The sequence below is a fragment of the Lepus europaeus genome, chromosome 14, assembly GCF_033115175.1.
Source record: "Lepus europaeus isolate LE1 chromosome 14, mLepTim1.pri, whole genome shotgun sequence".
Classification (NCBI taxonomy): Eukaryota; Metazoa; Chordata; class Mammalia; order Lagomorpha; family Leporidae; genus Lepus; species Lepus europaeus.
This window is the reverse complement of record NC_084840.1, coordinates 97,349,513-97,365,566: the sequence shown is the minus strand read 5'-3', so window position 1 is coordinate 97,365,566 and position 16,054 is coordinate 97,349,513. Positions and strand designations below refer to the sequence as shown.

Sequence of the window (16,054 nt, the reverse complement as noted above, 5' to 3'; positions counted from 1 at the left end):
CCCACCCTGTGTTTACAATGAGAACAGGGGTCTGGCAAGCTGCACACAGACCCTGTACCCCTAGAGGTGAGAATCCAGCTCTCTGTACCCCACTGTCGGCAGCTTCCCTTGGCCATTGAGAAATGAGGGGGGGGAAGATGGGGAGACAATTACAGAGAACAGAAGACACAAGTGCAGCCCAGAGCACCCCCGGGAAGGACCGGACTGCAAGGAGGGGGAGGGGGAGGGAACTGAGGCTGGGGGGCGCAGGAGCTGGCCCAGCAGATGGGGACAGGGACACCGTGCCCATGCTGGGGGCCGGCGGGGGGAACCTCCGCCCCCTCCTGAGTGTCATCCCACCTCATGGAAATCCATCATCATCATCAAAGTAGCGAGATTTGGCAACACCCAGTGCAGGTGAGAGAGAGGAGCAGGCACTGTCACTCCGCCCCTGGACGGCCCAGACACACAGCTGTTCCTCACCGAGCAGCTGACGGCAGCTCTGGGAAGGATCCGTGTGAGATGAAGAGGGACACCCTGACTCGCAGATGGCAGGACCGCTCTCGAAGACACCCGGAGTCGCATCAGGGGCCCAGCGGCTGCTGAGAGAGGGCATCTGGACAGCGGCGAACCGACGCCGCTGCGCCAAGTCTGAGGGTCCGCCACGACAGGACAGCCACAGTCATGGTCCAGGGTGCAGGCAGCACCGGGGTGCCTCTCTTTACACAATCATCCAGGCAACACACGCAAACAAAACGAGAGCTTCACAAACCCTAACAAACTCACTGGCATCGGTGCTGAGCCTCAGTGGCTCAGTCGCAAAGCTCGCGCCATCATCCTAGTCCCACGGGAGAGCTTGGACCTGGGCAGAACAGGCCACCGCACGGCCTATCCTGCAGGACCTCAGAGGACAAGGGAACAACTGCAAGATGCCCCAGGCACGCAGTCAGCAAAGTCCAGACCAGGGCAGAGCCTGGGGACTCATCAGAATTACAGGGGAACAAAAAGGGGGGGGTGGGGTGGGTGAGGTGCACCTGTTGATTAAAAGACCTAAGAGACACAGAGTTTCCTTCAGAATGGACGAGACTCAACCATGGAGTTGATAGAAGTGTAAAAAACCAGAAATGATGACCTTACATGTTGAGACAGTGGCCACTTCTGGAGAAAGGGTGGGCAGTGGGCACACACGGGGCTCTGGGGTCTGGGCAGGGGCCCCAGGGCACTCACCTCAGAATGACTAAGTGCACCTGTGTCATTCCATCCCTGAGTTACATTTCACTTTATAATAAAAAGGCTAAATAATACAAACACGCAGCATGATCTCAAAAAGTCCAAATTCAAAGAGAAAAATATTTAACTTAAATTTTTGTTGAAAGAACCCTAGAAACTTGACTGGGAAAAGAAAAGCCATTTTCAATCCGCTTGGCATTGACAGCATTGTTTGCACTGTGCCTTTAGGCAGGTAAGCGGTTCCTTCCGCTGCGTCTGCGACCCTGTCAAGTTCCTTCTCTCACTGCAACTTCACACATCCAACTGCGGATCCGGAGCAAGGCCAAAGTTCTCGCAGGTTTACTTCTCCGATACTTCTGGGTCCAACTGTTTGTTCGCTTGTGCCCACCTCTTTGTGTAACACTAAAAAGACTCCTATTCTTACACTGCAATGCTCAGATCCATGGAACTACAGCCTTTTACCTGTTAAAACAACACAGCCACCACTGCCACCACACTGGAAGCCCAAGCTGTATGCACAGGGTTACCTACAGCCTTCAGTGACACACAGGCGGAAGCACACCCGAGCAGGCAGCTTGTCACCCTCACTCAAGTACCCAGGAGCAGCGAGACAAGGTTCCTGGGCTCACAGACCCAGCTGCACGGCCCAGCTGGGCATCTGACGGGCGCTGGCAGTGGAGATGGGAGGCTTCCCAGGGCAGCCCCCAGGGACCTGAAGACCTCCCTCGGGGCCCTCCCAGATCCACAATTAGATCAAGCCTGCACTCCCTTAATCCATCAGCCAGTACAGGAATCCGTTAGCACGGACGCCAGATTCCGGGGCGACGCTCTCACACACTGGCCTCTGCAGGATGCCCAAACCACGAGCGTAACCTCAACAAGGCGCTTCCCGATCATCAGGTAAACCTGGTGTGCAGACTTCAAACGATTCCACGAAAAAATCAGACTGCTGTTTCATGCATTCCTAAGCCAACTTTTTTTTTTTTAATTAGGGAAAATGTTTTTCAAGTTACTGTGTATTTGAGAGAGAGATCTCCCACCTGCTGGGTCACTCCTCAAATGCATGCAATAGTCCCTAGCTGGAGGCGAAGCCAGGAGCCTGGAACGCAGTCCGCGTGTCCCACAGGGATGGCAGGGACACAGGTACTTGTGCCATCACCGCTGTCTCCAGGGTGCGCACGAGCAGGAGTTTGGAATTGGGAGCGGAGCCAGCACTCAAACCCAGGCACGCTGATGTAGGGGACAAGCATCCACAGCAGCCTCCTGGACGCTGCATCAAACGCCTGCCCCTCCTGAAACCCCACACGACCTACACCCAGCCCTCACCAAGTTGTGCGCCTGAGTGAGCTCTGCAGGGTCCGCGTTCCTCAGGAGAGGCCTCCTTCACAAGCCACAGCCTTCTGGCCCCCAGCCCCCTTTCCGTCTCACGTGGGGCTGTCTCGCTTTTCTGTCTGCATCCCTTCAGACCTTCCCACCTGCCTGGAGATCCCACTGCACTTGCGTGCAACCCCTGCCAGAGCCGTGGAGTCCCGGAGGACCTTAACCGAGGGAGAGCTTACTCTGTGCGTCAGGTCGTAGGACACAGCCCCCGCCTTGGGATTGGAAGGCCCCGTACAAGTGAGGCGGCGGCCACGGGACAAGCGGTCCTGCTGTTCAGCCCAGTGATTCAGAGAAACCGCCTTAAAAACTTAAGAGCAGGGTGCAGAGACCATGCAGGCTGAGAGTCATTTTCCGAATACGCCCAAGAGTACTGTGCCACGTGTTTGCAATCAGTCCTGGGAAAGAACAATGGCCCCCAAAGTGGGGGGAAAAATCAAGCTTGATCCTATCACAGGTTTGCAGATGGACGTCCGTTGGCTGCATCTGTCAGAGGTGTCGAAGGGCAAGGAGAGCTGTGAGCTTTACGGAGACTGCGCACCAGAGAACCACGGAGTCTTTACTCGGACCAGGACAATTCTAACCCACGTCCACGAAGCTCCCAGCGCTGCGGTGAACACTTTACACGAAGCATCTCATTTCATCTTCACCATGACAACACAGCATTATCAATACTCTCATTTAGTAATGGGGTCCTCTGACCAGAAGCACAAAGCCCTCTTGGTGACACACTTCACATAAAAGTATCAGATGACAGCAAGTATCTCGAAACACATCAGAGAAGCACACAGGACCTTTACAGAAAAACCTACTCGGAGATGTTAGAGAAAAGGTAATGACAGATATACCATGTTCATGGATGGGAAGATGGGCATTCTCTCCAAACCAACGAACAGATTCAATTTCAATGCCGCAGAGAACGTTTACGGGTGATTTATGACCATCTTCTGGAAAGATGACAATTAAGTCACATGAGCAAGTGAAGGGCCTCTGCGAGCAGATACTAAGGCTTAGTAAACAATCACAATAAGCACAGTAAGGTTCGCACAAGATAGACCAACAAATCCAACAGGAAGAGCAGACCACAGAGAGGGATTAAGTCACCACAGTTTTGCTCCACTTCAGAACAAAAAAAAAAAAAAAAAAACAACTCTATCAGTTCAACAAAAGTAAAACTTGGGCACACTGCAACTTGCAATCTGTCAGTGAGTTCCACTAAGCAAATGCAGTTCTCACCAGGGGCTTGAGTCCCAGCTGCTAGGCATCCTATCCAGCTCTCTGCTAATGTACCTGGCAAACCAGCAGAAGACACCTGCCACCCACCTGGGAAACCCAGAGAGGGTTCCTGGCTGCTGGCCCCGTCTCAGCTGTTGTGGCCATTTGAGGAGTGAATTGGTGGATGGAAGACCTCTCTCTCTCTCTCTCTCTGTGTGTGTGTTTCTCTGCCTTTCAGGTAAATAATCTTTTTATGAAGCTTTTTACGAAGTAGGCCTTCACAAATGCTAGCCTGGGTTTTGATGCATGAACATAAAGTTCCTACTCTCTAGAGTTTGATTCAGTGGAGATGGGGAGGGGAACCAGATATAAATGCTTCCAAAAAGTTCCCCAAAGTGTGCACACACACACCTCTTCAAAAAAGTTCATGGAAAATGAGATTAAAAGGTGTTTATTTTACTGCAAGAAACTCTGAAATTCATGTATAGAGGGGTTTCCAGAACTTTCCAGGAAAACACATATTTTGATGCCTGTGATGTACATGTATCATACATATGCATTACCCGGTACTTATGTGTGTACATGTACGTGTATGCAAGTATTCATGCGTATACCATATAAACGTATAGACACGTGTGCATGTACAACACAATCTCCACCCACACAGAACTTTTATTGGAAAACACTTTAAGTCCTTCACAGAAGCTGCCCTTCAGACACTGGCAGAAGAGAAAGGCCTGACTTTTCTTAGCAACCTCCTGCGTATTTTCCTGCAGATCAGCGCATAGCACTGTTAGGACTTTCTTTGTAGAAAGATACTCTTTTGGGGCCGGCGTTGCGGTGTAGTGGGTTAAGCCACCGCCTGCAGTGTTGGCATCCCATACTGGAGCCGGTTCAAGTCCTGGCTGCTCCACTTCTGATCCAGCTCCCTGCTAATGCGCCTGGGGAAGCAGCAGAAGACGGCCCAAGTGCTTGGGTCCCTGAACTGATGTGGGAGACCTGGACGGATTTTCTGGCTCCTGGCTCCTGGCTCCGGCCTGGCCCAGCCCCAGCCATTGCAACCGTTTGGAGAGTGAGCCATCAGATGGAAGATCTCTCTTCTCTCTGTATCTTCCTCTCTCTGTCATTCTGCCTTTCAAATAAAATAAAATAAAAATATAAAAAGATATTCTCTTGATGGAGCAGTGTTTGCATGGCAGTTACAGACACTGCTTGAGATGCCCACAGCTCGTATCAGAGCATGTGGGGTTCAAGTTCTGTCTACACTTCCTCCTTATGCACACTTTGGGAGGGACAGGTAATAACTAAAGTAGTTGGGGCCAGATTACCCTTGTGGGTGACCTGGGCTGAGTTCCTGCCCCTGGCTTCAGCCTTTACCAGCCCTCGCTGTTTTGGCGTTTGAGGAGTGAACCAGTGAACCAGTTTCCCTTCTTCTTTTTCAAAAAAGTAAAAATAAACAAAGATCCTCTTTGAACATGCCTGGTGTAATCTTGATTTACCACAGCCAGATGTGGCCAACCTCCAGCCCAGAATAAGCTCTCTAGGTTGTACAGAGTAGACAGTGACTCAAGGAAAGAAAGCAGTGAGGAAGGTGGTAGGAAACCAAATACGCAGCAGGTTCTGCCACGCTGGGAAGAGAGTTTACTCTCTAAGTCTGGCAGTGAGATGCGGACACAGCACATACAGAGACACCACAGCCCTTGGGAGCAGAATGACCTGAGTTCTAATTCCGGTTCTGCTGCACACCTGGACACAACACAGGGAAGCTGTGTCTGGTCTCCAGCCTCATTTTCCTGCCTCGTGAAATGAGTTCATGGCCATATTTGCCATCCTATCCTCTGTAAGGGTCAGACGAGGTTACACAGAGCTCACTCACGGTAACACGAGAATACCTGCCCGTGCTGGCATGACGACAGCAGTACGCAGACTGCTGTACGCAGTACAGTACGCAGGCAGTGCACTGGGAACACTCGCCCTGGAAGGCCAGAAGGCCTGCCTTGCTTCCTGTGCTAGCTCAAGTCCATGAATTCCCATCTCCTCGTAGTAATTTACTTACAAATAAAACTGGTCCTGGGTTCTCAAGATTTCATAAAGACTATCTGAGAAAACACCAGACTATTCAAGGCATTATACACGAACATGCTGCTACCTCATGTTTAATTTTCATTATTGTAATGTTGATCTCCATTTCAGGAAAACGTGGGGTAACAGCCATCAGACAGAGCTGATGTGAGGAATGTGTGTACGGCTAACACCACACTGACGGGAACTGGGAATAAGACAGGCTGTGCTAACGCCTGTGACCAGACCACCATCTCTTCCAGAGAGAGTATCACAGGTTGTGCTATTTTTCTTACATAGAGATTCATCCATTTTTTTATCAAATTCATTTTAACAAGCTAACGATCACAGTTAAGAAACATTTACTGGGTTGGAACAAAATTATATTAGAAGAGACATTTCGTAAAAGTACTTCCAGAAATTGTAACAATATTTTCATGATATTTAACGTGAAACAGCTGCCCTGGCTCCTCTTTCCTGGCCAGAGTGTGTGTTTAACCCCTTCCTTCCTGAGGGAGCCTCATGGAGGGACCAGTGCTGCAAGAGACCATCCCTGCTTGGAGAGCTCCACGCTGGGCACTTGCTGCAGCGAGAGATGTGGACGGAGCAACCCCACAGTTCCCACCCTCGCACACACATTCCTGTGACGTGGAGCTGCCGGCAGGGCGGAGCCTGCTCCGCTCCCACTGCACTGGGAACAGCTCTGTCCAAACCGCATCACACAGCCACCTGTGCGGCACAGAAGTTAACCGCTGCCGAGCAGAGCCGGTGTCCTGGCAGTGACCCTGTCGGATGTAACCTGAGTGTAGGGGGCCAGGCTTGGGACACAGAAGCCACAGGTCCCTGGCCTCAGGTGCTTATCCATCTACCAAGTATATGAGGATGTTGGACGAGAGCAAAGCCCCCAGATGGAACTGCAGACGCTGAAACAGCTTCAGAACACTGGCACTAGGAAGCAGGAGGCCCATCGCAGCAAAAGGAGGCCTAAGCTCCATCAAAGCCCCAGCCGGGCAGAGCGGCCTGGAGGACAGTGCCTGGTGGGGTGTGGCCTGGTGGACAGTGCCTGATGGGCGAGGCGGCCTGGTGGGTGGGGTGGCCCGGAGGACAGTGCCTGGTGTGCGAGGCGGCCCACAGGACAGTGCCTGGTAGGCAGGGTGGCCCGGAGGACAGTGCCTGGTGGGCGAGGTGGCCCGGAGGACAGTGCCTGGTGGGCGAGGCGGCCCGGAGGACAGTGCCTGATGGGCGAGGCGGCCCGGAGGACAGTGCCTGGTAGGGGGTGGCCTGGTGGACAGTGCCTGATGGGCGAGGCGGCCCGGAGGACAGTGCCTGGTGGGCGAGGCGGCCTGGTGGGCAGGGTGGCCCGGAGGACAGTGCCTGGTGGGCGAGGCGGCCCACAGGACAGTGCCTGGTAGGCAGGGTGGCCCGGAGGACAGTGCCTGGTGGGGGGTGGCCTGGTGGACAGTGCCTGATGGGCAAGGCGGCCTGGTGGGCGGGGTGGCCTGGAGGACAGTGCCTGGTGGGCGAGGCGGCCCACAGGACAGTGCCTGGTGGTCAGGGTGGCCCGGAGGACAGTGCCTGGTGGGCGAGGCGGCCCGGAGGACAGTGTCTGGTGGGCAGGGCGGCCCAGAGGACAGTGCCTGGTGGGCGAGGCGGCCCACAGGACAGTGCCTGGTAGACGGGGTGGCCCGGAGGACAGTGCCTGGTGGGCAGGGCGGCCCGGAGGACAGTGCCTGGTGGGCGGGGTGGCCCGGAGGACAGTGCCTGGTGGGCAGGGCGGCCCAGAGGACAGTGCCGGGTGGGCGGGGCGGCCTGGAGACTGGACCTGGAGGGGGCACCAGCACTCACCTTTTGATCTCGCGCAACAGCATTCTGATGAGGATGGCCTGAAGAGGTTCAACCATCAACCTCCGCCACATGTCCAGTGCCAGCTGCCAGGAAAATAAAGGCATCAAGGTTGAATTCTTAGTATGTGCTCTTAACATCTGCTGAAGATTCTTATTAAAGTAAAAATACTCACCAAAATAAATATAATGTTCAAAATTCAAACGAACACTCAATGAGAATGAAAACTGAATAAATTTCAAATTTAAAATGGCAATGACCATCACATCAGACTCGCACAAAGAACAGAATTAAAACATCCACATTAACTCTAAATTAGTGGAAATCAGTGATTTTTATAAAACCTTAATTTATTGATTGTTCAGTGCCTGGCACTGCAGATGGGCTACAGACACGAAGATCACAACAGAACAAAAGATTTAAACAAGGTAACATGATCTGGCTGTCCGCTGGGTTTGCAAATTATGAAACTACCTCATGTAAACACGAAAGGGAGAGCTGGCTTACAGAATAATAAAACAAAACGCCGCTGGACCCACCGTCCACCACAGGAGCCCCATCCCGCCTGCTCCCACAGAACAGCCTGAAGCTGCCCGGCTCCGACCTTGACGACCGTCCACCACAGGTGCCCCATCCCGCCTGCTCCCACAGGACAGCCTGAAGCTGCCCGGCTCCGACCTTGACGACCGTCCACCACAGGAGCCCCACCCCGCCTGCTCCCACAGAACAGCCTGAAGCTGCCCAGCTCCGACCTTGACAGAGGCACTCCGGGTTCCACCCGTGACCTTAAACGACAGGCTGCTACCGAAGCGCCCAGCTGTAACTCGGTCTCTGGTGTCACCACGCAGTGTCCCTCGGTACGATTCACTGGTCTGCCCCCTGCTGCTGGGTCTGGGGTTCCAGGTCCCTCCCACTGAGCACAAGGCTGCTACTCCTGGGTGCAGCCCGGGGCCCACAGGGCCAAGGGCTCCCTGACAGCAGAGGTGTGGGGCACCCAGCGAAGCCCGGGGTATTCCAGGCACTCGGCAGTGGACAAGAATCGTCCTCAGCCAGGCTCCTCTCAAGTGGCGCTGCCAGGGCCCGTCAAGCTCTGCCCATCGGCTGCGTGCCAGGTGCAGGCCCCTGGTGGTTTTCCCGAGGGCAGGGGGCACCACTTCCTGCTTCCTGTCCATCTTGGTCTTTCTACTGTGAAGCATCCTCTAAGGATTTTCCCACTTGTCCTGTTCCTCACAGATTATGTGGCATAAACCTTCATAGCGTGACATACAGCTGTCCATCTTAGCAACTCAAGTTATTATTTATTTATTAAAGATTTATTCATTTATTTGAAAGGCAGACTTGCAGAGATCCTTCACCCACTGGTTCACTCCCCAAATGGCTGCACTGGCCAGGGCTGGCCCAAGCTGAAGCCAGGAGCCAGGAGCTCCATCAGGGTTTCCTGCATGGACAGTAGGGGCCCAAGCGCCCGGGCCATCATCGGCTGCCCCTCCAGACACATCAGCAGGGGGGTGCCTCAGAGCAAGCAGCCGGACATGGACTGGTGCCCACACGGGATGCCGCCGTCGCAGGCAGCGGTTTAACCCGCTGTGCCGCAACGTCGCCCCTGCAGTGTTTCTTAGTGAAAATACATCTTCGTGTACTTAGGTTCACCCATCTTCCCGGAACTTACATTTTCTGGGTCTTTCAGTCATATGTGACCTGCCACTTTGCCCTCCAAAGGTTGTCCGGTGTTGTTTTCATAGTTAAGCCTTTAAACATCAATGTTTTTCCCATTCAGAGTGAAGAATATTCTAGTACCAAAAACGAATCAGTTTTTTAAGTCTGACTGCTCTGCTTCCAACCAACTGCACCCACGTGGGCTGTTTCCAGCCTCTGTTTTCCGTGTCCCGGGGTCAACTTCATTCTGCTCCATGGTGTAGGTAAAAGCAATCATTTCCCCACAAGAGCACCTGCCAGTTGTGCCTTTTTTTCCTTGTAAGTAGCACGAATAGGGCAGAAAGAGCTGATGCGTAGGAAAACAGCGTCTTGCAGCTGCGGAGTGCGAGCAAGGCAGGGAGAAATGCGGTGGGCACCCAGGGTGTGCGGGACGCAGCCTCCACGTCCGGGTGCCCTCCGTGAAACACCGCTCCTTCCCACAGGAAACGTGCTCTATGAAGCAGCTATGTGTGGCTTCCAGACTCTCACACCAAGAGCAGCCTGGTTTCCTTCCATTCTCCATGAACCCTCGCATCGCCTTCCTATATGTAAATCAAGTGCTGTGAGTTGAGTCCCCTCTGCGTTGTTCCCAGCTCGAGCAACAGCCTCCCACACAGACACCGAACAAGCCAGCGCTCAGCGATGCTCACTGTCTGTTAAGAGCGGGATCCTGGAACGCAGGTGGATGGCGTCATGAACTGTGCCACATCCCTACTACACAGCATCAAGTTCTCACAGAACACAAGCGCGTACACAATCCGTGTAAGAGTGCTCCTCTCTCCACCAGCAGGTCTAGTCGGTCACTGTCCACGCTTCAATTCGCACTGTGCCCAAGAACTTGAAGGAATGACTTGAACCGAACATTTCACTGTCTTACTCTGAATTTCTCTGATTTTCAAGTCAAGTTAAAATAAATCTGTTGTATCCAAAAATTAGTGTCTCCTCTCCTCCAGCCTTCTAGGTCCTTGTTCTGCATACTGCTTAACAACAGTTTCTAAATAACTTTCATGAGCTTTTCCACACTGCAGAACCATTAATCGAGGCATTCATCTTGCATAAATTTAATTATTAAAATAGTAACACTCTCATCTTTTCTGTCCGTCTGACCTACCTGAGGATGCTTGGGAAATCATCACAGCACTTTATTTACTTAGAACTTGGCTGTTAAAACCGTGACAACTTTAACATAGTCAACCCAGTGTGCTTAGCCACAACGCTGAGTCAAATCACACACACACATAAAGACACGCGTGTGTCTGCCCTACCTCTCCTATCTCCATGAGAGGCTCATTCATGTCCACACCACCATAGCCATACTGCAGGTCAGCTTCTGTCAACTTGTTCTTTTTAATGAACTGGGTGTTGAGATACCTGAAAAATAAACGCAGGATCATCGCAAACTAAGTCAACAATCGTTAAAAAGGAAAATAACTTACAATTTTAGAACAATAATGTTTGCCTTTTAAATTAACTATAGTTCAGTAGTATGTCCAAAAGAAATTATTATGTAGAAAGTAGAAATAAAAAGATAAAAGTTACTACCCCAATTCTCTGTGAGACAAAGACACCTTCAGAGTCCAACAATACCATCAGCTCAGTCCCACGGAACTCAAGGGCTGTGCTCCAAGAATCTCCAACACCTGGGAGTGGGTGTTCGGCCCAGCAGTTAAGCTGTCCATGTCCCATGTCAGAGTGCCCAGATAATTCCTGAATCGGCTCCCCGCCTGTGCAGACCCTGGGGAGCAGCAGTGGCGGCTCCAGTCATCGTCTTCCCACCACCCACGAGAGACCTGGATGTATTCCCCACCCCTGGCTTCAGCCTCTGCCGTCTGTGGGCATGTGGGGAGTGAACCTGCCAGTGGCGGGAGGGGGTGAGAGGGTGGGGAGCTCCCTCTCCCTCTTTCTCAAATAAAAAATGTGTAATAAATGAAAACCTAAAAATTCAAAAACCCTCACACAGCCCAGTAACTCCTCTCTGAGGATCGGCTCTTTGAAACCTAATCTTCTAATTCCCAGATTTTTGTTGGTAAGTCAAGATAGGTCCACTTTTAAAAAATTAAACAGAATTTTTTTTAAAGCCACAGTCAACTCAGTTTTATAACGGGAGGGGTAAGAACATGGAGTCGACTGCCAGGCTATAGAAGTACGGGTGAGACCAACAGACACCAGATCACCTGTCCACCAGAGGCCTCTGATCAGGAAGAACACGGCTCAGTCACACCAAGGCTGACAATCACGACAAACTCCGCAGCTCCCCAAGGTGAACACAGAGTTCCCAGTACAGCAAAACGTGCCGCGAGGGCACACGGCCACCTCCGGGACGGCACCCAGTGCCTCCAGCGCTCCCAAAGGCGGCTCCTTCGGAAAGGCCTGCCAGTGTGGGAGAGCCACTGACAACACAGCATGGAGACAACAGCGATGGGACCTGCAGGCGAGAACACACACCTGCCAAGGCTCCCTCTGCCACAGCAAAGGGTCAGCTCAGCATTCCGGCAACGCACACTCAAACAAGGACAGATGTTCCCAGTGCCTGTGACTCCACCAACAAGTCTGGGAGACGACAAAAAACAGGGTTCCTCACAGCAGGACAGCGGGCGCCACTCCCACATGCACAACCGGGAGACCGCGCTGCGAGGCCGCCAGCCCCACTGTGCGTGTGACACTCTGGCCCCACTGTGCGTGTGACACTCTGGCCTCCCCGGCCCAGCAGTCACTCCGAGGCCGCCGGCCCCGCTGTGAGTGTGACACTCTGGCCTCCCCGGCCCAGCAGTCACTCCGAGGCCGCCGGCCCCGCTGTGAGTGTGACACTCTGGCCCCACTGTGCATGTGACACTCTGGCCCCACTGTGCGTGTGACACTCTGGCCTCCCCGGCCCAGCAGTCACTCCGAGGCCGCCAGCCCCACTGTGCGTGTGACACTCTGGCCTCCCAGCCCAGCAGTCACTCCGAGGCCACCGGCCCCGCTGTGCGTGTGACACTCTGGCCTCCCAGCCCAGCAGTCACTCCGAGGCCGCCGGCCCCACTGTGCGTGTGACACTCTGGCCACCCTGGCCCAGCAGTCACTCCGAGGCCGCCGGCCCCGCTGTGCGTGTGACACTCTGGCCTCTCCAGCCCAGCAGTCACTAACCGTGCTACATTTTCTCCTTCAAACACCAGGTCGTCATCCTCTCAGGACTCATAATTTCTTACTGTGTTTCCAGGCGTGCCTTCCGGCTGGAATAGGAACTCAAGACCCAGGCCGGCCTCCTCGCCCGACAGGCCCTCCCCAGCTACTCTAACACTGGCCCCTCACGCAAGTCTCAGCTCAAACACAGTTTCAGCCATGCCTCGACTCCAGCCTAAATTATTTTTTGAAGATTTATTTTATTTGAAAGGGAGAGAGGGGAGGGAAGAGAAGGGGGGAAGGGAGGGGAGGGAAGGGGAGAAGAGAGGAGAGGGGAGGGGAGACAAGTGAGGGAAAGAGATCTTCCATCACTGGTTTACTCCCCACATGGCCCTAATGGCTGAGGCTGGGCCAGGCCAAAGTCAAGAGACTGGAACTCCATCCGTATCTCCCACACGGGTGGCAGGGGCCCAAGTATCTGGGCCATCAGCCACTGCTTTCGCAGGTGCGTTAGCAGGGAGCTGGATCCGAAGTGGAGCAGCCAGGAACCAGTGCTCTGATATGGGATGCCAGTACCCCACGTGGCAGCTTAACCACTGAGCCACAATGCTGGCCCCTCCGATCTAAACTGACCATGACTTCCCACTGTCAACTCAATGACCACAGAGTACACAGGGTTTTCCTTCAGGGCACTTGCTACTGTGTGAAATAATGGCCCTCTCACTGGTTTACCTGTTTCGTAGGACCGTCTCCGCTGGAGAACTTAAGGCCTACAGGGCAGAGCTTCGTAGACAGCGTTAAGAACAGGGGTAGGTAAGCACCAAGTCCTTAAAAACCACCTGTTCAATAAACACATTCCAGACAGCAGGCACGGCAAAGGCTGGTATGAGACAATGGGTCAGACAGCGCCATGCACGTCGCCTGGTCGGACCGTGCGAGACAGGCCCGTGTGGTCGGCCAGGACCTTCGCGTCACACACCAGGAAGCTGCGGCTCGCAGAGGTTCACAGCTCGCCACCGGCCACTTTGCCGGCAAGTGGCAGTGCTGGCACAGAGACTCCGTTCTCCCTGGCCCCTGCCGGGCAGGACTGGCCACGCCCGGGGGAGGACAAGGCCTACCAGGCACTGGGAACAGAGATGAAATCCTGAACCAAGACCTCTGCCCTCTCAGCATGCTCCAGACACACGCAGGGCCTCCCGAGACTGCACGCTCTCCCAGGGCAGGGAGCAGCCCGTGCTGCCTGCGGCAGGGACGCGTGCTCTCCCACACGAGCCTTGCTCCTGGCCACTTCCCCAGGTGAGTGGCGGCCTGGCCGTCCCAGGAAGCCCGCCTGAAAGCTCAGATTCACACAGCCTGTCCTTCCGCCTTCCTAACACCACTCACCACACCTCTGTCACCTCCTTCCACGCGCCCCACCCCCACGGTGGGCCGCTAACTGCAATCCCCGGCATCTCTAGTTTCCTAAAGCTTCTGCCTTCGCTGTTCAGATTCGACAGCAGCTCTCACACTGCGATAGGAAGTGTGGCTCCAGACTGGCTCTGTGCGCACTTCTCCACTGCAGAGCCCTGGGAGGTGCACTGAGCCAGCACTGTTTCTACAGCTCTGACTGGCGCAGAGCCGGCAGGGAAAGATGCGCCTTCCTCCGGGACAAAGCTTTAACTTACATTAGCTAACTCTTTCTCATTTCACATCTGACTCTTTCTGGTGAGCTTTCAGAATAAAGCCACAATGCAAAACGTTGACACAATATTTCTTATTCTGGTAGGGATATCATTCCTAATTTATTTTCCGAGTACTGCAGTATTTTACAGTCAAACTTACTAACCATGTATTTGTTTCTGTTTAAAGCTATATGGAGGTAGCAGGTAGCACCTGCAACCTGGCACCTCACATGAGAGCACTGGTTCAAACCCCAGCTGCTCCACTTCCACAGCAGCTCCCTGCTAATGCGCCTGGGAAAGCAGCAGCAGATGGCCCAAGTGCTTGGGCCCCTGCACCCAGGATGGAGACCCAGATGGAGTTTCTGGTTCCTGGCTTCAGCCTGATCCAGTTATGGCTGTTATGGCCCTTTGGGGAGTGCACCAGCAAACAGGAGATCTCTCGCTCTCTGTTTCTCTGGCTCTCACCTCCTCTCTGTCATTCTGTCTTGCAAATAAACAAAATCTTTAAAAATTTAAATAACTGAAGATAGATACATGATCTAGGAAATAATTTAAAAAAAAAAAAAAAGCTCTCAGTACCTTTTAAAAGGTTTACACTCTACCAGAGGACATAATGCCTGACTGCTCTACTCAGGTACGGTACAGTGGCACACATTCTTCTACTGTTCTGCCAGGCAACTTGTTAACAGTACACTTTGCTTTTCTGCAGTATTACCAGTTCTGCAATGATCATGCTCAATGTGGTAAGCATTAGTCCTAGCAGTGAAGATCAGTTAAGGGGCCGGCGCTGTGGCGCAGCAGGTAAAAGCTGCCGCCTCCAGTGTCGGCATCCCATATGGGCGCCGGTTCAAGTACTAGTTGCTCCACTTCCGATCCAGCTCTCTGCTATGGCCTGGGAAAGCAGTATAAGATGGCCTGAGTCCTTGGGCCCCTGCACCCACATGGGAGACCTGGAAGAAGCTCCTGGCTCCTGGCTTCGGATCAGCGCAGCTCCAGCTGTTGTGGCCAACTGGGGAGTGAACCAGCAAATAGAAGACCTCTTTCTCTCTCTCTGCCTCTCCTTCTCTCTCTGTGTAACTCTTTCAAATAAATAAATAAAATAAATCTTAAAAAAATAAAAATTATACCTGTTAGTACACCTGGGGTTCGAGTTGCAGCTTGCTCTCGATTCCAGCTTCCTGCTGGAATCACCACACCTGGGTGGCAGCACGTGCTGGCGTACACACTTGAGTTCCTGCCACCCATTGAACTCCCCAGATTAAACTTCTGGCTCCTGATTGTCCTGGCCCAACTCCAGCCGGACATTTAGGGGTGAACCAATGGATGGGAAAATTCCCTCTTTCAAATAAATTAATATATTTTTAAAAAATATAGTAGGGGCCGGTGCTGTGGTTCAGCAGGTTAATGCCCTGGCCTGAAGCACCGGCATCCCACATGGGTGCCAGTTTGAGACCCAGCTGCTCTACTTCTGATCCAGCTCTCTGCTATGGCCTGGGAAAGCAGTGGAAGATGCCCCAAGTCCTTGGGCCCCTGCACCCGCACGGGAGACCCAGAAGAAGCTCCTGGCTCCTGGCTTCAGATTGGCATAGCTCTGGCCATTGCAGCCAATTGGGGAGTGAACCAGCAGATGGAAGACCTCTCTCTCTCTATCTCTACCTCTCCTCTCTCTGTGTAACTCTGACTTTCAAATAAATAAATAAATCTTTAAAAAAAAAAAACAACACAGCAATTGACAACTAATAACCTAAGGTACCTCTAAAGCCTCTTGAGAAGTCAGACACTTAAGTCTACACCAGGAAATCTGACAAGGATTATTCTCAGCTAACATGTACTGGGTTCCACAAGCTGTCTGTTCTCAAGATAACACCGTAAGTACTTCTCGGCCCCACGGG

At 53.0% G+C, this 16,054-nt stretch overlaps 1 protein-coding gene across 5 annotated transcripts in view; it reads right to left on the bottom strand.

Moving 5' to 3' along the window:
- The window catches only part of CUL2 (cullin 2), a 91,072-nt gene that overhangs the window by 31,912 nt on the left and 43,106 nt on the right, over positions 1–16,054 (bottom strand). For all 5 annotated transcript variants that reach the window (XM_062211200.1, XM_062211201.1, XM_062211202.1 and 2 more), the window contains 2 exons: positions 10,665–10,770; positions 7,708–7,790 (listed from right to left, as the gene is read on the bottom strand). In XM_062211200.1, coding sequence (XP_062067184.1) covers positions 7,708–7,790; positions 10,665–10,770 — 189 coding nt within the window. The remainder of the gene's footprint in view (positions 1–7,707; positions 7,791–10,664; positions 10,771–16,054) is intronic.